The sequence below is a fragment of the Dermacentor albipictus genome, chromosome 5 (assembly GCF_038994185.2).
Source record: "Dermacentor albipictus isolate Rhodes 1998 colony chromosome 5, USDA_Dalb.pri_finalv2, whole genome shotgun sequence".
NCBI lineage: Eukaryota > Metazoa > Arthropoda > Arachnida > Ixodida > Ixodidae > Dermacentor > Dermacentor albipictus.
The window spans coordinates 47199590-47224155 of record NC_091825.1 but is presented as its reverse complement, the minus strand read 5'-3'; the positions used below and the strand labels follow the sequence as shown (position 1 = coordinate 47224155).

The following is a 24566-nucleotide window of genomic DNA, read 5'->3' as shown; positions in this document are numbered from 1 at the left end:
GCTTGGTTCTCACCCTTCTGGGTTCTGGGTCATTCCTAGCAAGTCATAATGCCGGGTTTTTTTCTTTGTTTCGGTACCACAAAAGTATATTTTTCCTAGCTTTTCATGATGCATCCATTCATATTTCTAATGTAAACTTTTGCACACTGACTATGCTGTATATACATTCTGTCAAACTTTGCTTTTTCGAGCGCAGCTCTAAATTCTTTCTTTACAACGGGGAAAATAGGTGTCTTTTGTGGGTTGTGCCATATTATTTTTTCTGAAGGAACTACTGCACTCAATATTTTATGTAATACATAAACAAAAAGCAGAATGAATGCACTTTTCACCCCTAAAGGCTTTATTAACGAGATATATGTCATAAAACATAAACTGGAAGAATCAAGATTGTGGGATAAAATTGAACAAAGTTCGTAAAGACATGATTGTATTTACTAGGGAAAATGTGCAACAAAAATTATGAGATATGCAAAATGTTTTGCCCTCTAGTAGGCACTATCTCCGAAAAACTAAATTTCTCATTGAACAGGTATTCCACTGCAACCACAAAGGAACAAGCAGCGCTTGTCTCTTATCTTTGTTCGTTTGTGGTTGCATGAGTTTGCGCTGTTAGAATTTTCAAATCAAGTGCGCACCAACTCGCCCAGAAAGAAGTTTTAATGAAGCATTACAGTTGAGTGCGCCAGGCTGCGACCGCTGATGTTCTGTGCTGGTTTGAGAAGTTGCGCTCAAGAGTCTGATGAAACAGCAGCATCCTCCGACTCGCTGCTGCTCGATTCATCGATAAATCAGCCGCAGATGCTGCGGAATCACGAGATCTGCGATCTTTCGAAGCGCGCACGCCGCTCCCAGAGGTGGCCATTTTTGCTTTCTAGTTTGACGATCGCGAAACTTTGGAGTGCGTTCAAAATTGTTGCTTGGTGGGAAAAAATCGAACTGCTTAGAAAACAAAACTATAGTTCTTCTCCTTCAAGTCTGATGTTGCAGTTTGTCTGTGAGGGGTAGGGGCTAAGTGAGCGGCGTGGGAGGTCTCGAAAGCAGCATTTCAAACCATCGATAGCGGGCTGCCATTTCTGCTTTCTACTTTGATGATCACAAAACTTCAAAGCGTGTTCAAAAACCACCACCTGGTGGGAAAAAGGTGAACTGCTCACAAAACAAAAATATGGTTCTCCTTCTTCATGTCCAATAGTGAAGTGTGTCTGCGAGTGGTGTGGAAGGTCTCTAAAGCGGCGTTTTAAACCATCGTTAGTGGGTTAACGATGCGCAGTGGGCTCAGTGTGGAAAGAGTTAAGCGCCATTCCTGCATTGAGCGTCAACTGAAATTTCACAAGATTCGCATGCACTTAAGACTCATCATAATGAACCCATGTGAGTTTGTCATGGACATAGTAAACTCTTCTATTCTGGCATTTGCTGACTCTAGACATGCGAGACAACTTCTTTGCAGCACACCAGCAGCACAAGCAAATCACTCTCGCTAGCACGCATACAATTTTTATATCCGATGCACCAATAGTGTCATGCTCAGCACAGCAGTGTAGACACTCGAGAGCATGGTCAACTTCCGCACGTGGCCTCTGAGATTGGGCGATGCACGGCGACCTGAAGAGGTCAAAGGCCATGTCAGCCTACTTCCTCCAATCTGAGATGTCATTTTCGCCATTCTGCAACTGCTGCTGGTTCCGCATGGCAGCGTAGGTGTCGTTGCATTCATCATGAAAAAAAAAAAAAAACACTTAGTGGAGAGCTGTGACATTCGTGGTGAAGTCACAGTGGCTTTTGATTTCCTGGTGTTAATTTTACCCAACGAATTTTGGCTACATTGAACTATAGTACTGCGATCATTGCACCATTTGTTGTAATAACTAATGCAGTTCGACTGCATGCATGTGGATTGAACTCGAGTGCCTGAGACCTCCAGTGTGGCTGCGCAGGTGTGCATGCACGTACAGCTCGTGTGCTGCTCCTGATGGTGGTTCCGGGACACCTGGTGTTCACGTACGGCATCCGGCTGCTCAAGGCTGGCCACACGTCGGTCACTCCCATCTTCCTCGTAGTCTACCTCACTGCTGCCGTGCTGCAGGTCAGTGACCGAACACAAACCTGGGAGTTGGGGTCGAGGTAGGCATACGTGCACCGTGATGGAAATTAATGGGGCACACTCAGTTCACGCGTAGTTAACTGCACCTCCCGTATTCGCAATGTGCTGCTTTGACAATGCAGAACTGCACCCATCGTTAATATATGGAAAAGCAGTAGAGAAGTATTAGGATTACGGTAAGCAGGCTCATAAAATAGCCAATAAAATCCTGGTAGTACGTAGTCCAGAAGTAGCCACCCTGATGAGAAAAGTAATCAAGCCTAAACTGAGTGATAGCCACGGCATACCAGGCAATAAACAGTGTTATGAGAGAGTCTTTTGTCCGTTGGCACTCAAAACAGTGTTGTCACTTTTTTAATTTAGTCCCAGAATTAGAATTAGGTGCATCTTTTAGCATGGGTGCTACTGTCGCTCAAAGCAAGGCTGTTTACTCAAAATTTGTTGTTACTGGCAGTTTTGCAGCACTACCGCTGTGCACCTAAATCATGCCAGCAGTAGCAAAAATTAGGGTTATGCAAAAACTGAATATTAGATTTCGAATTGAATATCAAATCAAAAAAGAAAAGCTGAGTATGAAATCAAATATTAAATACCAAAAATTTAAAGGGCCCATAAATCACCCTGAGCTCAAAGGAATGCGAGTGGTTTTTCTGTCACCTTCGCTAACTTCCTCACGGGCACTTTCTCCTCCTCACCGCATCATTTTCTAGAAGACACTTGGACACTACTTCAGTACCGAACATCGTAGTGGTGCTCTTGTTTGAAAACACTGTCGACCACCATTAATCGGGACTTTGTGCTTTTCGGCTACCCGCTGTTGCCACCACACCTGCAGTGCAAAACACATTGTACCAGGTGAAGCTAGTTTATTGTGCGCACAACAGCCAAGTGAGGCATCGAGGAAAAGTGGGAGGGCGACTGCATGGCAGAGGCATGCTAGCAGAACAGATCAGAACAGATGTCTCCTCGTGCGTTGACCACTTGACAACGTTTATGTGGGTCCTGGTTGTGACTTCACATGCAAGACCCTGTTGGTGTTGCAATGTGTGAAGACCATAAACAGCTTGGGAGGAGCACGCAGTTATTTATTTACTTACAAGAGTTGGTTTAGGGTCTCTTTAATAAAAGATTTGCCATTAATCTGTACGGTTGGTTCATCGGTGATCAATCCCAGGATCTCTTGTACAGAGTTTAGACTGGTGGATATCGTAACGCTGTACAGATCCACAAGTGACCAGCCAACAACCACTGCTATTGTATGTACCGAGTTTGTTGGTTTTAAGCTTGCATTTAGACGAAAAGATCCAGTTTGCCAGCGTGAGCACATGTGACTGTGTGAATTTGTGTACGTAAACACGTGTCCTATATGAGCTCTGGTCTTCCAAAGGCGAATTTGCCTCCATCTTGTTATGCTTCACCGCATAACACGGCTTTACGGTTGAGTAGCCAGAAGTGATGGTCAGTTTGGTCTGAAATAGCCACAACTGGCAGCCCTTATTTTAGGGTGTGCACAGAAGAGTCCAGGTAAAGTGCATCTGAGGCAATGTGATGAGAAGTCCAACATCCATGCAGGTGCTGCTTCTACTGTACATGGCCCATGTCATGGTGCACTGGATGTGGAGCCGGGCGGTGGATCCCGACAACTCGGCCATCCCCTACCTGACAGCCCTCGGTGACTTGGCGGGCACGGCTCTGTTGGCACTCTCCTTCCTTCTGCTGGATGCCATCGGAGACGGTGATTCAGACGTTGGCGACTGACAACTGCACCTTCCATTTTCCCTGCACCACCTTCGAGGACACCTTTCCGACCCATTCCCTCTAATGTCTGCAGTTGTCTTCATGGTGGTCTTACTGTCTGAGGACAACACAGCAGCATGGATAGTTGTGCTGTTTCGAAGACCTAGGCCTGTCACATCAACTGGCATCGGAGGCGTGGCTCTCCTCACTGTTGTCAGCAGCTGCTGGTGAAGCAGCAGAGTCTCGGTACCATTTCCAGAATCCCATCACGTGATGCTTCCAAATGGGGCGCCCTTTCTGTATTCCAGCATTCGAGCAGGCATCAGGTCTCTTCCCTGCTGCAGCTTCGGTGTTCAAGGTTGTCCTATTAGCAGAAAAGATAATCATGTTGGCTGGTGGCCTAGCCCCGGTATGTTGACCAATGTTGTACGTCAGTCGTATCATTGGTTGTTGCTGGTGAAGCTTGGTGTTGGCACGCCTTCAGTCAACGGGTCTGGCAGGTTCACCATTGATGGCATCAGATAGAAGTGTCATTTCTTTGAGATCCCTGGCTTCATTTTTTTTTTCTCCCTCTCTTCTAATTTTCCCTCACAGGGGGAACATGACAAATGTTTGTCAAAGTTGTTGGAGGGCATTGGATTTGTTGAGAAGCCACGAGCTGTGACACAATGAAAGCTATGCACGTAATTTTAATGGGTTGCCCACCATCTTGCGTTGTTTCTCGTTATAGTATGCAACGCTTGGATATCTTGATGGTGATGCAAAGTGTGTAAAGAGTCCCAGGTGGTCAAAATCAATCCAAAGACCTCCCTTTTCCATTCCTGTGTGCTTCATAGCCTAGGTGTTGCGTTGGGACTTAAAGGCATCTAACTGCGGTCAACGACCGCAGCTTTGGAAGAAAAAGCCAACAAAGTGGCAAAAATTGGCAAAAGTGTGTTGCAAAATGAAACCTGCATCATTTACGTCACATTTTGACAATGTCACTTACACCTGCAAAGGTATGTTTTGTTTAAGTATATATGCATCCAAAAAGTTCCATTCATCAGTACAGGGGTTTCACAGGGTGTGCTCACTGAATTTCTTCATATCCACTTAAAGTACAGCTAACCGTTTTTGTACTAATGTACTTGTCTGCTCAGAGGATCATCTCATTGCTCTTTTTGAGCATTTAATGATGGTGATCTTTTATGAAGAAAGAACCATCTCAGTTCTCTTAGCTATTGTCTCAAGCAAATGCATGCAGCTTTTTGCAAATAATTTGATGGCTGGGAGCTGTGTTCAGCATCGGGCTGCAGGAGGATCAAAGTGCTGGTAGAGCCGAAATCACTTGAGGCAGACACTCCTGCATGCGACCGCTACACATAAAAGCTTCGCACTTCTTATGTCACTTGTAAAGAGTGAAAATGCCCGTAGAGAGCATCTGAAAGCATGGATGTGCTGAATGCTGTTCTCAGCTGCCAAGCTGGGTGTTCACGCACACCAAGTTCCCACCCAGGGACCCCATTATCTTGCAATAGCGGACAGAGTTACTCACTTGGCAAGATGTCAGTCCCGCGACAGTTGTGTGCTCATTGTCTCGCTTTCCACCTGCCTTTGCTGCCACAGCGAGCACTGTACAGCTGCTTTTGCCGCTTTGGTAGTTCGTCCCTGCCAGTGCAAACTGGGCCTTGGAGCACTGCTAAGGTCTTGGAACAGAACCCACAGGTGGAAAGCGGAATGCAACAGTGGATGCAAGCACACTGTTCCACCTTTACAGTCATGACCCCCTTGCATTGAAGATGCAACCGGGGCTTATGGTGCCACCTCTTTGACCTGGGCATTTTCTTAAGTGTGGAGGAGAGGATATCGTAGTTTAGGCACTTGACCGCACGATGGTGATGACCAACAGACGACCTGATGGATGCTTCCTTTGTCTGGCATTTCCTTTCTGTTGTGTGTAATTTGCCACACAGCAGTGACACAGTACTTAGGGGCGGTATTCTTAAGCAATCACCTCGGCAAGGTTTTGCATGACTCGGCACTGTACACATCGGCGTATACAGTCGGCAGTGTTCTTCGCACTGTGCCAAGCTAACTATATTCACACAGTGCCTGGAACACTGTCGGTCGTATACCTTGACATGTACAGCGCCGACTCGCATGAAATCACGCAGTAGTGATCATACGGTATCTCTGAAAGCGATTGTTCAAGAATACTGCCACAGCAGTGCCGACCAGTGCACTAGAAGTTTAGGCAAATGCATCTAGGATGCCACCGTCCTATTTTTTTTCTTAGTTCGACAGTCGCCGAGTGTAGCTGCCAGCATGAATCGCATGCCACGAAAGGTGCGACTGGTCATATTGCAATGTTTCTCATCCTTCTAGCGACTTAGGCGGAACTGCCTCCAATCTTGATGATGGATCATATGGTAGGGATCCACATCCTTCGCTCCAAACTTAAGCTCAGCGTGTGGAAGAAGAGTGAAGCACACTTTATTTTTGAACAACTCCTAGTCCGAGTGTGCAGCACGGAATGTGGATCTGGAATGTATGCCGGAAGGAGATGCATCTCGCGTCCACTGCGCTCCAGTCTTTCTGCATTGGGCACCACCACTTTGCCCGTGATTCAGCGCTCCTGCTCAGAACTCTGCCACGGCACCATGTACTTTGGATCTCTCAACTTCTCCTTCGGTACTTCCTTATTGACAGCACGACATGTTGTGTCAGCGACATTATCTGCGATGCGGATTGTGCTGACAGTTCCTCATGTGTTATCCTTCTGTCAGTGCGTGTGTCATATTTTAGAAGGAACAAATCTCTAGTGCAGCTTTTGTGCCCCCTATAAGAAAGTAAAGTATGAATTTATGAGGTTGCGAGTTGCCCAGCGGTCATCTCTTGCTTGCATGCAAGGAATGGATGGAACTTTTGTTCTTGCTTCTAGTATTTGCACGTCACTATCGTAATTCTTGTATTCAGCCCTTGACTATGCACTTGAGGCTCTTAAACATTTCTCTCTTTGTTAACGGTTTACATTCTTTATGTGCAGTCCCATTATCAGCATGTAGTGGCCACCTTTCCTTTGTTATCTTGCAATGTGAAGTAGGTCAACTGCAGATGTTTGCTTGTTTTTGAGATTGGGGGTTTGCCGGCTAGAGCAAGAAAATGGGTAGTTGAGATGAGTTGCTGGCTTTTTTGTTTTTTAATATCCTTGACACATGACAAATTTAATGTCATTTTTACCAAGTGCTGTCACACAGCGAAAACAAATTGAGTCTGAAAGTGACGGTCGTGATCTTGGAGAATAAAGAAGCTAACAAAACTTGCATTTAACATGTGTATGCCTTTTAAATGATACGCTTTAATTGTAAGATGTTGCTTTAAAAATACATGGTTGGCCATTTTAGCAATTTGTCACCGCTGCACAACAAGAACTAAGTCAAGTCAAGCTTAGCCCTGCTAAATGAAAAACAACATGGCCGATGACATAGGTCTCCGAAATGCTTTTGCAATACTTTTATTCTTCAGTACACTGTGCATAACTTCTGGGCTGTCGGTCCTCAACTTACGGTCAAAAGCATGCGATCCTCAACAGATGTGCACACGGAAGGACCAAACTGCCGTTGACTAAACATGGCTGACACTGGCGTACAGCCACCGAAGTCTGAGTAGCTTTTCGTCCAAAAATTCAAGTAAATTGACACTTGCTTAATAAACTAAATAAACAGATTAGTTAATTACAAAGATGAGAAAAACATGAGTCATTGGCAATCTTTTTAGAGCATCCCTGGTGTCAAGACTATGCATTCAGTACCAAATCAAATGCGAACGTGTTCTGTGAACTTATTCAGTTGAAAATGACGTTTCAAACTAAGTTCATTATGTTTTCATGTGTGACAGCAAGCAAATTACATTATGAACAGATGTCATTCATTGTAAATATAACAATAAATTTGCTGTGTGACAGGGATCACAAATGAGCAACAATGCAAATGAACAACGGACTTTGATGAAAGGTTGCATACACAAGCGCTGAAACAAGAGCGAATTCATTAGTCTCGTTTTTTTTTTTTATTGCTACCTTTGCAGAAAGGGTGCCAATGATTTCGTGTTTCTTGGTGTCTTTCAACTTTGTTTTTTAATGTATTATTTTGGCGTTATTTTCTAGCACCTATAGCAATTTAATACTGGAACTTTTCTTTGGGCTGTTCTTTAGAGCAAAAGCTTCATTATTGAGGCATTGCCTGCTGCACATCTTGTAAACCACATTGATGAACCATAACGCTACATATTATTTACGAAAGGTAATGCCGCATTCTTCTTTAGCAGGCAGAATTAACACTATGTTCTTCGTTTTTTTGCTAAATTCACGATTTGTCAGCCATTCTGGCGGGGTAGCTTGAATTTGAAACAAAGCTAGGTGCATTAAGTGTTTTCATTTAATCTACGTTTTTACACGTACGAATTAGGGCTATAGGTGCATGAAAATTGATCCCGACTTCTGCTCGTCACAATTCTACAGCTCCCGTTTTCTCTTTTTCTTTCTTTCTTTATTGGTCATTAGGAGATGCATTACCATAGTGACTAATATAATCTTAGAGATGAACTCGGACATGTGAGTATATTTTCAAACTCTGAATGTTTCTACTGTTGATTTCGGTGGCACTGCAGCCGTTCTGGGGAAAGGTTCCTTTCTGCATCGGTGGTGTAAGTGTTATGCGCATGTCCTGTACGTTGCGACACCGTCTTGATTCTTCTGGTCACTGACCCTCTGAATACACTGTGGTGCAAGGTGTCGGCACAATGAACTGTGGTCTGTGCCAACCCACCGCACCTCCCGTTTTAGCGGCGACACCGACCAGCGTGTCTCAAGAACATGGGTGTGTTGTCAGGAGTGTTTTGACGCTTTACAGTTATGGCTCATCTGCTAGGCGTTACATAGGGAAATCCTTGCTCTGTACTAACCAAGCCTTGCTCTCTAGAAAGCGAGTTACTGTGTTTACAGAAGGGGAAGAAAGGGGTTAACCGAGGGGCCCGATCTTTACTAGTCACATCATAAGAAGCAATATGTTTAAGCAATGATGTCAGTGTTTGTTGGCTTCTTATGATGTGTTTACAGAAGGGTACTTATCCAGGCAGGTTGGTTCACAACTTCGACAGGAAAAAACGGCAGTGGAGAGGACTTGGAGCAAAACACTGTTGAAGAAAACAGTTATCAGTGTCAGGAAATTGGGATTGGAAATCAGTGTCGCTTTTCTTTGCATCCTTTTGCACTATTTCCCTGCTGAAGCTACTGTGTTTTTGCTTGTCATTTCGCTTTGAGGTAATGCGTGCCTGGCCAGTTTGAAAGAGTGGCAGAGTGAACTCACCAATACTAGTGAGCCACTACGCAGCGCCGCTGATGTCACGTACATCTCTCTGGGCCACCTTGAAGAATCTTACCGTTGCCACTTTTTTTTTTTCTTCTTTGTGTGTGAGCTCAAAAATATCATCAGGTGTTCTTTGAAATGAATTGGACTTTTTTGTTTGTTTCTTGCCCAGTCCGTTCACAAAACTCAAATGTAAACAAACTAGCACTTTAGACTGATTGCATGGACAGTTCCTGCTTTATATTGCTTTCTCACCAAAGTCATGCAGCGCAGAAAAAAGCCAGGCACCAGACACAAAAGAAAGTTCGTCCATCGCCTTCCGCTAATCCCTTCGTGCGCACAATGCTAGCCAAATAGAAGGGTAATGAAAAGATCAGTGGCTCACAGTTGGCATTCTGTCTTCCTCCCTCTGCCATTGCCACGTAGCAGTTCTCTGTACTGATTGAAATGACCCACATAGTTTTTTGCCTTACTGCAGTTGGTGCAACTGAGTATAGTTAATATATCTGACCTAACATAGCTTTGGAAGCTCATAATGCGAAGAGGGTCCTGTCATGTAGCCTAAATTGCCTTCAGAACAATGCAGCCATTTTTCGAGCCACTTGGACGAACTTATTGCGACGTAGCAAATGGCTGTGTTTTGAGGCTGTATTTTACGGCGACCAACCCTTTCAGTGCCAGGAGCTGCCAGTCTATATGTGCAATAAAGTTGAACAGACTTTTTTAATTCTACCATGCATGTCGCAATGTCTCAAGAAAGGTCCAGTGGTCAGTTTCCTGACTAACACGGCTGTCAAAATGGATAGAGCTACTGTGAAGGGCTAGGACCTACAACCCATATTGCACCATGACAAAAACAAAACCGCCTTTATGTATATGACAGCGTAACAGAACACACGAAAGGAATGTCCAAATGAGCTGTCGGGCATTATAAAAAGAAAATGTAGTCTATTTGTGGCTATCCAGTAGAAAAAAAAGAAAAAATGGATATATGGCCCTCCTGACTTGGTCAAGTCGAGGCACTGGGCATTTACTAAGAAGTGTGGAATGTCCCGCTAAATTCGGGACTGTTGGCAACCCTAATTGTGTGCATTACAGCCGGACAAGGCATGCAAACCTCCTCGGTGAATGCAACAGTGGCACCATCTGTCTCAGAAACGTAATGTAAAGCATCCATTATGGAGAAGCGACAATATGTTGATGATCATGATGAATTGTTTATCCTGTCAGGATTGGGGGCTCAATCCCATCGTCCGTGGTCCTTTGCCAAGATTGGAGTACGGCATGAATTCGGAGGTGGCTGGCCCATGCCGTCGTCCAACTTATTTACGCTGAGATCGTTGATGAAGTGAAGAACTGCTTCTCATCGAGAACGAGGAAAAGGGGTTTATTTACAGAAATTAACTCAGTCTAACATGACTGCTTGAGAAAAAGAGTATCAGTCCAACATGACTGCATGAGAGAAGTGACTCAGTCTAACATGACTGCTCAAGAGAAGTGTCTCCAGCATGCGCACAACCACAGTTTTTATACACTCGATCCGCCGGTCCTACGACGCGGCGACTGTTCGTTTACTCATCACCAACGCGCCGCGGCTCTGCAGATCAGTTTACAGACACAAAGGCAACCGCGCTCTGATGCCCGACGACGGCGTTGGCGGGGTGCCGAAGCGTGAGACGCACCAAAATACGTTGTCCCCACGGCAGCTTGTCCATGCGTGTCAAATCAGCTCCGCGTTGGGGAACTCCGGAATCATTGTTCACACACGCCGAACTAGTCCCGTCACAATGTCGATGGGGCGGGTGGAAGGCGGCGGATTCCAGCGCAAAGGCCGCTTCTTTGAACGCCTCCCAGCTGCAGCGACGGAGAGGGAGAGGTGCGCGTCGTGTCGCCCTGTCGTAACTGTGTGGCAATCTTGTTTCGCAGCTCGACATTCTTGACAGCGCCTCCATGGCCCGGAAAGTCTCGACTGTCTAGCGCTGACAACCGCTAGGCAGGAAGAGAACGGCTGCTGGTCAGGGGGGGATTGATGTCTTGGCTCGCAGCGACCACTTGTGCATTGATGTCACCGCCCCAAAACATCCAACAAGGACAGGCAACTGCAAAATGAACCCCACAACACGGCTCTGCGCCGAGATGACGTGCATTGGCTCTCACTCTAGACTCGCTAGGCTTCAAAAAAACAATAACAACATAAGTGCAGAAACAAAAAAAATGCTACATTTCACTATGCCAATTTCTGAAGCAAATTCCTGCTGACACATTCAGCAATCATGGAGGGAATCCTGCCAAATGAGAGGGGATCTTCTTCGCTTAATAAAATTAACACTAGTAACCCTAAAATTTAGGCGGGACCCCCAAACGCAGAATTCAAATTAGCCTGCTCAAACCATCCGCATTGCTATGCAACTTTCCCTTCTTATATCTAACGGAGAAGTTGTACTCTTGGAGAGTGAGGCTCCATCGGAGCAAGCGGCCGTTTTTGTGTGACATTTGATTGAGCCACGTCAGAGGACAGTGGTCGGTCTCGAAGATGAACTTCGCTCCGTACAAGTAACACAACAACTTCTGGGCGGCCCAAACCAAACAAGCGCATTCCTTCTCTGAAGCGCTGTAGGCTTCCTCTCTTACATTTAGTTTACGGCTGGCGTAGAGGATAGGATGCTCCTCGTTATCGTTGCCGACCTGACTAAGTACCACGCCCATACCTCTGTCGCTTGCGTCGCATTGAACTATGAATTCCTTTGTGTAGTCTGGCGCGCGAAACACAGGGCGAGAAACCAATAGCGTTTTCAAACTTTGGACAGCGTTCTCTTTGTCCTTATCCCAGTGTACGTTACTCGGTGCTCCCTTTCGGAGGGCGTCTGTTAATGGACTTGCCAATTGCGAGTAATTCGGAATGTACCGTTGATAGTACCCCACAAGTCCCAAAAATGAACGCAGGTCCGTTTTCGTGCGCGGCTGAGAAAATTCTCCAATCGTAGCTATTTTCAGCTCAGCCGGCCATCTCATGTCCTGACCGACAACATGGCCCAGATAAGTAACCTGCGAACAACCAAACCTACACTTTTCCGCTTTCATCGTTAAGTCGACTTTAAACGTACGAAGTCTCGCATTCTTGTCGTAATAGAATTTGGCGTTCCTTTGAGCTATTTCCGTGTTCTTTTTGACTAGTTCTCGGGTTGCGCTTAGCCGTTCCAGTAAATTTAGCACGTATTCAACCACGGTTGGACTCTCCCCTCTTTCCTCCCACATTTCTCTTAACATTCTCAGTGGAGACCGGAGTGTCCTCCCATACACTAGTTCTGCTGGTGAGAACCCTGTCGCCTCATGTGGAACCGTTCGCAAAGCAAACAAAGTTGCCGGCAGACAGTTCTCCCAGTCCTCCTTGTGCTCGTAACAGAGCGCACGCAAAACTTGCTTGAGCACCGAATGCCACCTCTCTACACTGTTTGACTGAGGGTGATAGACAGAACTGTGTATTAACTTTACCCCGCACTTTTGCAAGAATGTGGAAGTCAGTGCGCTCGTGAATACTGACCCTTGATCTGCCTGAATTTCGGCTAGAAACCCAACTCGTGCAAACACTGTCAAAAGCGCGTCTACTACTTCGGTGGAGCTGAGCTCTTTCAAAGGGATTGCTTCTGGAAACTTGGTAGCCGGACACAGCATGGTAAACAAGTACCTGTAGCCTGATTTTGTTTTTGGAAGAGGCCCTACCGTGTCTATTACCAGTCGTCTGAAAGGCTCTGTTATTAAGGGCACTACCTTCAGTGGAGCTTTCCAAGTCTCTCCTGGTTTACCAGAACGCTGGCAGGCGTCGCATGATCTTACAAAGTTTTCTACATCTTTGAAACAGCCAGGCCAGTAGTATTCCATAAGCAATCTTTCCTTTGATTTGTTTATGCCTAGGTGGCCGGACCACCCATTTCCATGACAAAGACTCAAAAGGTCCTCCCGATACTTAGTAGGTATGACTAACTGATCTAAAATCCTACCCTTTCGATCTCTGTAATGCCGATACAACAATCCTCCTCTCTCATGTATCGTTACGTTGCGCCTAGCAATGCCTTCTTTAGCTGTGTCATGTAATTTTGCTAAGCTCTCATCATTCTTTTGCTCAGCTGCCAGTGACTCTCTATCCACGCGTAAGAGTTGATCAAAGTTCTTTGAGGCCGGTGATAATGACGACCCTGTCTCGCTTGCGATTGCGTCAGCTTGCTCTTCCTGCAGGCTAGAACTCTGACACTCTAGTGCTACGCTCTCATTGAGCTGGTCAACTGGCAGGCTCTCCTCAACTGTTCTTTTGTCCCTCGGGCCTAGCTCGGATTCGGGTATTGAAGCTATCCCCTTTTCTGCTTCAGCTGGAGGAGCTTGAGCATTTTCAGCCGAAAGCGCCGCGATCTTACGAGCTTGGCCTCGGGTCAATGCCTGTACTATGCCCTCTCCCAGTTTGAGCCCTCTGTCACGCAGTAACTGATTCGAGCGGTTCGAAAAGATGTAGGGATACTGCAGTGACAAAAATTTGGAAACTGCAGCCTCAGTCTCTAGTTCCCCGAATGGTCCACTGATTTTGACTTTGGCCATGGGCAGACACACGCTGTGTTCTTCTACAACCTGTTTTATCCACGCTACTTCTCCGGTGAAGTCATCTACCATCACGTAAGACGGATGGACAATGTCCAGCGTGGCGGCACTGTCTCTTAGCACTCGGCATGGTTTTCCATTAACTTGCAGGTCGTGGAGATATGGACTTAAAAGTTCCATATTCTCATCTTTTTCCTCCACGTAGGAAAAAACTACGCTAGACTTCTCGCAGTTTACAGCTATATGTCCCAGTTTGTGGCATTTGTAACAGCGAATTGGTCTAAAAGATTTGAATTTTCTTTTCTGTTCTTTTTGTGCGGTTTCTCCGTTAAGTTTCTCCTCGCTCTTTTCTGCGGGCTTTTCCGCCATGTCTACAGGCTCGGATCGTCTAGTTTGCGCACCCTTTTTGAACGGAAATGGTTTCCGCGGTCCATTTCGACCGTCCCAGTTTCCCTCCTCGGCGTTCAACTTTCTACGGGTTGCGTACTCTTCGGCTAATTCAGCCGCCCTTTCCACAGTGTTTACATTACCTCTGTCTTGCACCCACAGTTTCACAGCTTGGGGGATGGTTTTGTAAAACTGCTCTAGACACATGCATTCAATGATCATGTCTCTGCTGTCGTACGCTTCCGCGCTTTTAAGCCACTCGACTAGGTTGGCCTTTAAGCTATATGCAAACTCCGGATAGCCCTCGCTATCTTTCTTGCCTGTGCTCCTAAACCTTTGCCGAAAAGCTTCGGCTGAAAGGCGGTATTTCTTCAGGAGACTAGCCTTAACTTTTGCATAATCATATGCATCCTGCACACTCAGTCTGGCGATTACTTCCGCCGCCTCACACGGCAACATAGACAGCAACCGCTGTGGCCATGTACTCGGGCAGAAGTTCATCTTCTCGCAAGTCCTTTCAAAATTGCTTAGGAACAAGCCTATGTCGGTCCCGACCTCAAATGGCTTTAATAGCCTGTCCATGCGGTACGATTCTGCCTCACTTGATCGACCCAGAGCGCCTTCACTTCCTTGAGGCAACTCCAAACGTTTGCTTTCAAGTTCAAGTTGCATTTTCCTTAACTGAAACTCGCGATCTTTATCGCGTTCCTCTCTCTCTCGTTTTTCTCTGTCCCGTTCTTCTCTTTCTTTTTCCCGTTTGTCTCTCTTTTTGAGAAGTCCCAATCCCATTTCAATATCTTGCTCACTGGCCTGATTGGAAATTAGCTCCAATAATTCCGATTTGAGCATTTCCTTGCGTACATCTAGGCCCAGTTCCTCACCAACAATCAACAACTCGTCTCTCAGCAGTGTCCTTAACTCCATGACTGCTGCTTTACTGCCTTGATTCTGCTCTCTAAATCTAGCTAGGAAAACACAACCTAGCTAACACACAACAATCTAGCTTCCCTACTGTTCTAAACAGAACAACCACAAAATGAAGCCTAGAGAGTCAAAGCAAAAACCAAGCACTCACCGCAGATACAGCACCATGTCGCAAAGTCCATCTCACCGCTGTAAGCCAGTTGTCAGGATTGGGGGCTCAATCCCATCGTCCGTGGTCCTTTGCCAAGATTGGAGTACGGCATGAATTCGGAGGTAGCTGGCCCATGCCGTCGTCCAACTTATTTACGCTGAGATCGTTGATGAAGTGAAGAACTGCTTCTCATCGAGAACGAGGAAAAGGGGTTTATTTACAGAAATTAACTCAGTCTAACATGACTGCTTGAGAAAAAGAGTATCAGTCCAACATGACTGCATGAGAGAAGTGACTCAGTCTAACATGACTGCTCAAGAGAAGTGTCTCCAGCATGCGCACAACCACAGTTTTTATACACTCGATCCGCCGGTCCTACGACGCGGCGACTGTTCGTTTACTCATCACCAACGCGCCGCTGCTCTGCAGAACAGTTTACGTACACAAAGGCAACCGCGCTCTGATGCCCGACGACGGCGTTGGCGGGTGCCGTTCCGGGAACTATCGTTGCCGATCGAGGTCGCTCGTTGTTCCGTGCCACTCCGAACCGTGAGAAGCACAAAAATACGTCGTTCCCGCGGCAGCTTGTCCAGGCGTGTCAAATCAGCTCCGCGTTGGGGAACTCTGGAATCATTGTCCACACACCGAACTCGTCCCGTCACAATGTCGATGGGGCTGGAGGAAGGAAGCGGGTTTTCAGCACAAAGGCCGCTTCTTCGAACGCCTCCCAGCTGCAGCGACGGAGAGGGAGAGGTGCGCGTTTTGCACCCCTTGTCGTAATCGGGTGGCAAGGTGGCAATCTTGCTTAGCGGCTCGCCATTCTTGACAATCCGTGCTAAAGTCCGATAGTGCACAGCAAGGTTCACACGGGACTGACGCCAGTCCTTGCCGCTATGGTCCTGTGTGAACCTTGAGGTGTCCTGTAAGATTTTCAGCACTAGAAAATTCTGTATCGGAATACTCGGAAACAATTAGCCCAGCTTTCTCATAAAAATCTCGTTTATTGTTTGGCATTGCCACAGTTAGCACACGTACCCCCGTTTATTGTGCAAATAATAGACCTGTGTGTTTCCTTTCAAATTATGAAAAAGATTTTGCAGCTATCACTGCTGTGTTCTTCCTCAAGTTTTGCTGCAAGATCGTATTCTCTGGTCTTGATCCTTCAGTATATCACTTGGCACTTTTACTTACCTGGTTTGACAAAAAAAAAAGAAAGAATGCAAATTTGATTTTGTCTGTGCCCCCTCACAGTGATTGATGTCTAAGGCTGTGTCACTTCCGGCATCAGCAGTATGGCAAAGCATGGCCTTCAGAACTGGTTTCCATTAATCACAGAGAGGTGTTATGTGGTTCCAAATGAATGAAAATGAAGGCAAATTCACACTTCTTTATTGACAAACATGGCAAGTAACAGTGCCAATGTGTTATTGAACGATCCAAGCCATAAAATGTGATCCATCTGCAAAATTTGTGCAAGAACAGAGAAGCAGTAAGCGCAAAATCTTTTTATAAATATTACTTGGAGAGAAAAACGTGGGTCTCTGTACTACATCAAGGCATGGTAATAAACAAAATGTTTCGTGAAATGACAGTTGCCAGTGACTTGGCCGGAACAGCTGTTTGTACCATAGTGGACTCCCTCATCAAAGCAGTATTCTGTAAAATGCATTTTCGCAGCAAAGCCAATTTGCTGAAATGAAGCATGACTAAGTGCTGTTTTTTTTTTTTAAAGTTTGTGAATTTACTACTCTTGGGCACATTGTGAAATATGCCTTTCTTGATTTTTTCTTTTCATGATGTTAGTACAGTCGTGAAGCACCTGTCAAATGCGGCAGCTGCTCCTGTCAGCTTGTCAGAAAACTGCTTGTCACAGCAAACAGAAGATTGAAATCTAAAGAACAAAGAAATTGTACGAAAGCATGCATAGCTGTGTGGGTCGTTCTGATGTTGCACTCAGCTGAAAACGTAGCATGATCCCTACTTCGTGCATTAGCTTGTAATATATAACATCGCATGACGGCCCAACCAAATGCCAAATGTGAAGTCACAAGCAGTTGGCTGAAATTTAGTGGCCAAAGCCATCGGCATTCAGTCAAGCGAGTTGGCAGTGCTGGTCCGTTTTCGCAATATTGCACACACAGCTGTACAACTGTGTAATGACCCATCACTTCTGTCGTCTGACTTTGTGCATGAAATTGCCAAAGTAGACCACCAGTTCAGTCACCTTAACAGCCTAAAAACTGTGCAGACATTAACAAAACTGGTCACCTGCAGTCTTGATTGCATTCCATTCATTGCACTGATTTTACAGCCACTACCAAAGTAAAAAAGATGAAGCCATTGCATAAGAAACTTACCATCAAATCTCTTGTACTTGCTTGAGCTTGGAATGAATTCGAGTCTCCACAGACTACTATATTATTGCTATAGATAAGAATGATTTGGGGGGGGGGGGGGCATGTGCCCTGCCCCCCTCGGAGATACACCCCTTTGTGTGTATCCCACAAAAGGTGTGTGTTTGAGAAAAGCCTTAAAGAAACTGAAAAGTTTGCTGTACTGATGCAACCAACCCTTGTGGTGTCATGTTTGTGGGATTTCTACACACATTAATGTTCATGGGTGTATGGGTATGAAGTAGGGAAATGTTGCAGTTAGTACTGAACAACTAGGCGTTTAAACTACAGTGTAATGACAAGCGAAGAAAGGGCAAGGTCATGGCATCAGACTGCTCAAACCCACACGAGTTTCAGGTTCAGCTTCAACTCAGCCGAGAAGTAGCTCAAACACAACTTTGCTATGTCACAAAATGGCATGTGACACCTTCCTGCACTGGTCTTGAGCTGGGACATTCGCTAAGCATTTTCACCCTCTGTTTCTTTGCGTACTTGGCAGGAGTACTTGACACAACAAAGAAAAGCATGATTCTGAACATGATGGATTGGGATGAAAAATGTGGCAACAAATTCTCAAGCTGTGCTCTGGACCTTGTACTTTGGCTCTCGATTTACTTTCCTTTGCTTGTACCATGGCCAAGAACTAAAGTCAGGAACACACACCTCTTTGACTTCTGCATGCTTCATCATGGCTTGCAGGAAACGGGTGGCGGTGATTTTTTGGTTGTTGCTGTATTTAACTTTCAAATTGGCATCAAGGCCAATCCTTTCCCCAACTTATTGTATTTAAAAATTTTTTGCAGATGCAGGGAGTGAAAAGGCTTGCATTTGTAAAGAATTTTGCCACATGGGCTTTTAAAATATCTTTTTAAGTGCAGTATGACACAACGTGTGTTTTCTTTTTAATTTTTGGTAACACAAATGTTCGAAGGGTGCCTGACGCATTTGTTCATCAGGTTGTTAAAGTGTTGGCACTTGAAGATGTTTTGTTATTTGCTGTTTTATTTTTACACTGTCAATCCTTGATCAACATACAGTGTGTTTACACTAACTTATTGTAGCTTGTTCAGTGCCGATTGTATGCACTTGTTGATATTTTGTGCACCACTGCTGTACTTATGTGTGTGTCTTACCTGCTTGTGCAAGAATTTTGACCATGTAAGTTGCCAGAGAACGAGTGACAGCTGCGTCGTATCGCTTACCTATAACATTGTAGGGTTCTGCACACATTCTTTTTTTTGTGACTGTCATGCCCTCATTATGAATGTGATAAGCTGTCTGCCTTTCTTGTACCATTATCATTTTTTTTTCTAGCACGGCATTAGGTCCCTTTTTTAGAACTGTGTGTTTGAGGCGAGTAAGCTGTGCTCAAGGGCATTACTGTTTTGAACAGAGTTGTTCCGAGTTGCGACTTGCATGCTCAAGACTGCATGCACGGTTAAGTGTTACAGATTTCTGGTCTGTCAATGATGCTGGAGTGCATGTCCTGTTGCGACATCTGTGTCTTCGACTGACCACCACCTTGCACTGTCGAGGAGATAATGCACTGCAGTAGCATCTTGACACTGCAAATGTGTACTGTCTTTTTCCTCATCATCATCAGCCTGTTCTATGTCCATTGCAGGACGAAGGCCTCTCCCTGCGACCTCCAATTACCCCTGTCCTGCACCAACCAATTTCAACTAGCACCCGTAAATTTCCTAATTTCATCGCTCCACCTAGTCTTTTGTCAACCTCGATTGCGTTTGCCTTCTCTTGGTACCCATTCTGTAACCCAAACGGTCTAACGGTTATCTAACCAGCACATTACATGACCTGCCTAGCTCCATTTTTTCCTCTTGATGTCAATTAGAATATTGTCTATACTATTGGAGAGATTGTCTCCATTTCTGACCCCTTTATTTATAGGTATCTCCCTGTTTTCTTGTGTTGAATTAAGGTAGCTGTAGAACCTCTGTAGATATTTCCCAAAGTATTTACGCAAGCGTTCTATGCTCCTTGATTACGTAATGCCTCTATGACTGCTGGTATCTCTGCTGAATCAAATGCCTTTTCGTAATCTATGAAAGCCATATAGAGAGGCTTATTGTACTCTGCGGATTTCTCGATAACCTGATTGATGACATGGATGTGATCCAGTGTAGAGTATCCCTTCCTGAACCCCGCCTGTTCCCTCGGTTGACTAAAGTCCAGTGTTGCCCTTATTCTATTGGAGATTACTTTGGTAAATATTTTATATAATACTGGGAGTAAGCTAATAGGCATATAATTTTTCAATTCTTTAACGTCTCCCTTTTTGTGGATTAGTATAATGTTTGCATTCTTCCAGTTTTCTGGAAACACTGAAGTCGATAGTAATTTCGATAGAGAGCCGCCATTTTTTCAAGCATTATACCTGCTCCATCTTTGATTAAATCGACTGTTATTCCATCTTCTCCTGCCACTCTTCCTCGTTTCATGTCTTGCAAGGCCCTTCTGACCTCATTGCTAGTTATAGGAGGAGTTCCTGTATCCTGTTCATTACTGTTTCTAATTGAGGTATCCTGATTCCTCTGGGTACTGTACAGCTCAGTATAGAATTCCTATGCTGCTTTTACTATATCTTTGAGACTGCTGATGATATTACCCTGCTTATCTTTCAGTGTATACATCTTGGTTTGTCCTATGCTAAGTTTCTTTCTCACTAGTTTCAGGCTGCGACCATTTTTTATGGCTTCTTCAGTCTCATGTTATAGTTTCGAATATCACTTATTTTTGCTTTGTTGATCAGTTTTGACACTTCCGCAAATACTAACTTATCTCTTGATTTGGACACTTTGATTCTTTGTTGTTTCTTTATTAGGTCCTTTGTTACTTGGGAGAGCTTGCCTACTGGTTGCCTTGGTGCCTTGCCTCGCACTTCAAATGCTGCCTCTGAAGCTAGCCTAGTTAAGATTTCATTCATTAGCTCTATGTCATCATCATCATCTCTCTACTGCATATTTGTTTGGAAGTACCAGCCTAAATTTGTCTGCTTTTACCCTTATTGCCTCTAGGTTGACCTGTTTCTTCTTGACGAATTTAGCGCTTTGTCTCTTCAAATTGAGGTGAATCCTAGCCCTCACTAACCTATGATCACTGCACTTTACCCTACCTATCACTTCTACATCCTGCACTATGCTGGGATCAGCAGAAAGTACGAAGTCAATTTCATTTCTTGTTTCACTATTAGGGCTTTTCCAGGTCCACTTTTTCTTGCTACGCTTCCTGAAAAAGGTGTTCATTATTCGAAGCCTATTCCTTTCTGCGAATTCTACCAGCATCTCTCCTGTAGCGTTTCTAGAATCGAAGCCGTAGTTGCCAATTCTTGTTCACCAGCCTGCTTTTGCCCCACTTTTGCATTGAAGTCGCCCATCACTACAGTATACTGAGCTTGCACTTTTCTCATTGCTAATTCAACATCTCCATAAGACTGATCTGCTTCCTCATCATCGTGACTGGATGTTGGAGGATAGGCTTTTACTACCTTCAATCTATACCTCTTAGTAAGCTTGATTACGACTACAGCTACCCTCATCGATGCTGTAGAATCGGCTTTCTTTTTTTAATGTACGTAAACGAGGTGGATTTAGTTGCCTTATAGCAATGACAGCCACTGCTTTTCATGTATGAAATTCAGAGCAGATAGAAAGGAACCTCACAAAGGGAGTGAAGACAAAGGGAACTGTACGTGAGCCGCTGTTCAGGTTTGACAGTTACAATGTGGTCAGCAGTTTCTCTTGCTTCTTCTCCACCCCATAAAAAGAAAATGCTGCTGCTAATACTGCACTTCAACGGATAACAGTGAGAGCTATACAATCTGCTGATTTTGGTAGCCATGTACATCAGAGCTTGAGATGCCTACTACCTGTGTGCTAGGAAGGGGTGTGTTTCGCCAATGATGATGCACTGGTGCAGTATCTGTGATGCAGTGGTTTCTGAAGTGTGCCAAGCTACGTGCCGTACAGAATACAGAATCCAAGCGTGCACAAAATCTCATTCTTGACCAAGACAGTTCAGTAGAAGTCACAGAATGTTGCCAACCGTTTAAGCTCTCGGCCCAAGCATATAGTGGCAAATAGTTCCTTTTTTGCTAGCAGAAAACGTCGCATGCAGCTCATAAACTCTCACTGAAATTGTCAATGAAGCAAGAGCAGTGTGTCTCAAGATTTTGCCAGAATTTCGAATTATTTGGTCAGAGTGCTCCAGTAGGACTCTGCAGGTTATTTTATGAGGTGTGGATCTCCCTGTCTTGAGCAGTGTTTATTAGTGTTACTGTAACGACACTATGCTTGACCCAGAGCAAATGCGCTTGGACATTGCAAACATTTGACTGCTTATGGAGTACAATAAAGCTGCAATGCTTTCTGGACCAATGTTTACACCAGTGACACAGCGTGGGAAAATTATGGCACAAGATGGCTCGAATTCTTTCTCAGCCTTGTGGAGCTTGTCTCCAATAACTATGTCGTGTGCTCTGTGGTATTTGGAATAAGTTCTTTAGCTTGCTGGTTAACAGCTGCATGGGCTCCTGCAAGCTAGACTGACACCTGAAGCTAGCAAGTAAGGACATGTTTGGGACGTGGGCTTGGTTTTCTAAAAGATAATGATCAAGATGCTGTAAGGTCTATCTGAAACAAAAATCCTGCGCACTTCTGCAGTCAGTTCAGAATTAGAGGACAGTGGCATAGTCAAGTTAAACTCTCATGTGCTCCATATTTGCAAATTTGCCACCATGTATGGCACTCATTGCAGGTCAATCAATGCCGCATTTACATCACTTCTTAAAGTGATGCTTTCAGTCTCAAATCATCAGCTAATGCGGTTAAATTATTATTTTTTTCAATGTTTCTATTTTGCATGACTTGGAAAAGAATTCAACTCTGTCATGTCCTTTTAAGCGCATACCATGGCTAAACTCTGATTTTGTGTTAAGAACAATGCTTAAGTCTTTCTTACAGAAGGAATATTTGTCTTCATTCAGATGCCTTTCTCTCTGAATAGCTTCGAGCGTCACGGTACAGAAGATACAGATACATTAGCAGCACTGATGTAGCGACTAATCTTAAAACTATCTTTCCTCTTTTTATATTCTTCATGCAACAAAATGAAACAAGTTTATTCATACAACGTTGCCATCACCAAAGGCTGTGAAAGGATCAGATAGAGCAGAATCTGTGAGCTAGTGTCTGTGCTTTTGTTTCACGCATCGATAGGTCGACAGTAAATGAACCCTTTTTTTTTTTTTTTTGAAAGCGCTCACTTATGCACCCTGTTTTAACGTAGTCCAGTAGTGCTTGAGGTGTTGTTACGTGAAGCTGTGTGTTGTGGCGCCTGTGTTGCTAACGTTTCTGTCCTGGATTAATGTTACCGCCTGTGTTGTCACCCATTGTCCCTTCCATTTGTCACTTTCCTTTGTTTCCCTGCCTAGTCAGTAGGCATGTCGCCATGCCACCTGTGTTCCTCTACTTGAACTGCAGATTCAAAGATATTTTTATACCGGTGTTGTTGAGGCCATGTATTTTTGTATCCTTTTGAGATGGACTGTTTGAAGCCATGTTGAAAACATTCCTGGCAGGTGATGCCGAAGCCACTGTGTCCCAAACCCGTCGCCGCCTGCATTTTCATGCCCATTGTGACATGCTTTCTGCCCTGTAGTCTCTGTTGTGAACTTGCATGAGCAGTTCTGTAGTAAATGTTCTGTTTCACTTGAGTGCAAATGCGTGCATCTCTGTGACTGTCCAAAGCTTGTTTCACAACCAGAACACACTGAGTAGCAGGTGTGCAGTAAGTAGCAGTAAGACAGATGACGGCATGTGCACTCTGATGCCGTTATGACATCATGTAGCACATTGTCTCCTTTTGTTGGTTTTGATGGCTATAATTTCCACCAAGCAAACTCCTGAAGTGAGTTGGCGCTTTTTCAAGCACAGATATGTAATATTGTTCCCACATGTCAAGTATTTTTGAGAGCTCGTGTGTACAATCTTATAGTATTTGCAAACACCACAAAACTTCCCAAGAAATTCAATATTTTTGATCTATTTTGCTGCTGTGGGCTGTCAATCATGCTGAAAATGCAAGAAATTTGTTTTCAGTGGACAGACTTATTTGTGCCAGAAGGGATTAAATTATATGTGCAGTACAATGCACTTTTAAAGAACACTCAGTTGGTATTTGGCTACTGATTACAGCTTACAGCTTGAATTATGTCATGAAGACTATTCTTTAATGCATAGATGTCAGCATATTGTGACCTATGAGCCCTTCTTTTTTTCCATAAAATAGAAGTGTTTCAGTTAAATTTGCTTTATTACCAACTCGGTGTTCCCTTTAAAAATGGGCCATACTGTACACTGTTAAGCAGTTTTCACAAAGTTGTACATGTACCATTTTTCAGAAACATGGCGATGTTGCTTAGCTAGGAGGGAACGCATTTAAAAGGCAAAAAATAGCATCAAAGTCTGAAACTCTCGTGTTTTACTGCAGCTCTTGAGACTATAGATATCTTATGGTTCTTCGAATATCTGCAAGCCCACGCATGGCATGGAGAATAACGTCCCTGTATTCAGTGAGCTTTCTATGAGCCTGACGGTTCACGGTTACCGTAGTACCTGAATTCACCTGTCCACTTGACGTTGCAGGGCAAAATAAAATATGTAATGGTTAAGAGCTGTGCAGCTAATGGCTCGCAGCATGACTCTCCATACCTGCTCGTGTTATGCCTACAGTGTGCGTGTGTTTATGCCTAAAAACTTTAGCATGACTAGTGTAGACTCTAGCTTGTTCCTTTTAACCAAAACCAGAAGTGCACAAAGGAAAAATTACTTTACAAATGGACACATTCTTCAGTAGTGACAGCTAAGCCAGACATGTCACACTGGTAATATTTAGAACTACAGAAGTGTTGAAATGCA

The 24566-nt window shown here is 44.5% G+C and overlaps 1 protein-coding gene across 4 annotated transcripts in view; it reads left to right on the top strand.

Annotated features, from left to right (window-relative positions):
* LOC135899244 (solute carrier family 41 member 1-like) overlaps positions 1-23362 on the top strand; it is a 65628-nt gene extending 42266 nt beyond the window's left edge. For 2 of the 4 annotated variants that reach the window (XM_065428520.1, XM_065428518.2), the window contains 2 exons: positions 1941-2089; positions 3680-7148. In XM_065428520.1, the coding sequence (XP_065284592.1) occupies positions 1941-2089; positions 3680-3865 (335 nt within the window). In that variant the 3' untranslated portion in view covers positions 3866-7148. Of the gene's footprint in view, positions 1-1940; positions 2090-3679; positions 7149-8384; positions 10420-18434 lie in introns of those variants that run through there. The other 2 variants (XM_065428522.1, XM_065428521.1) reach the window with 2 other exon arrangements.
* The last annotated feature ends 1204 nt before the right edge of the window (positions 23363-24566 follow it).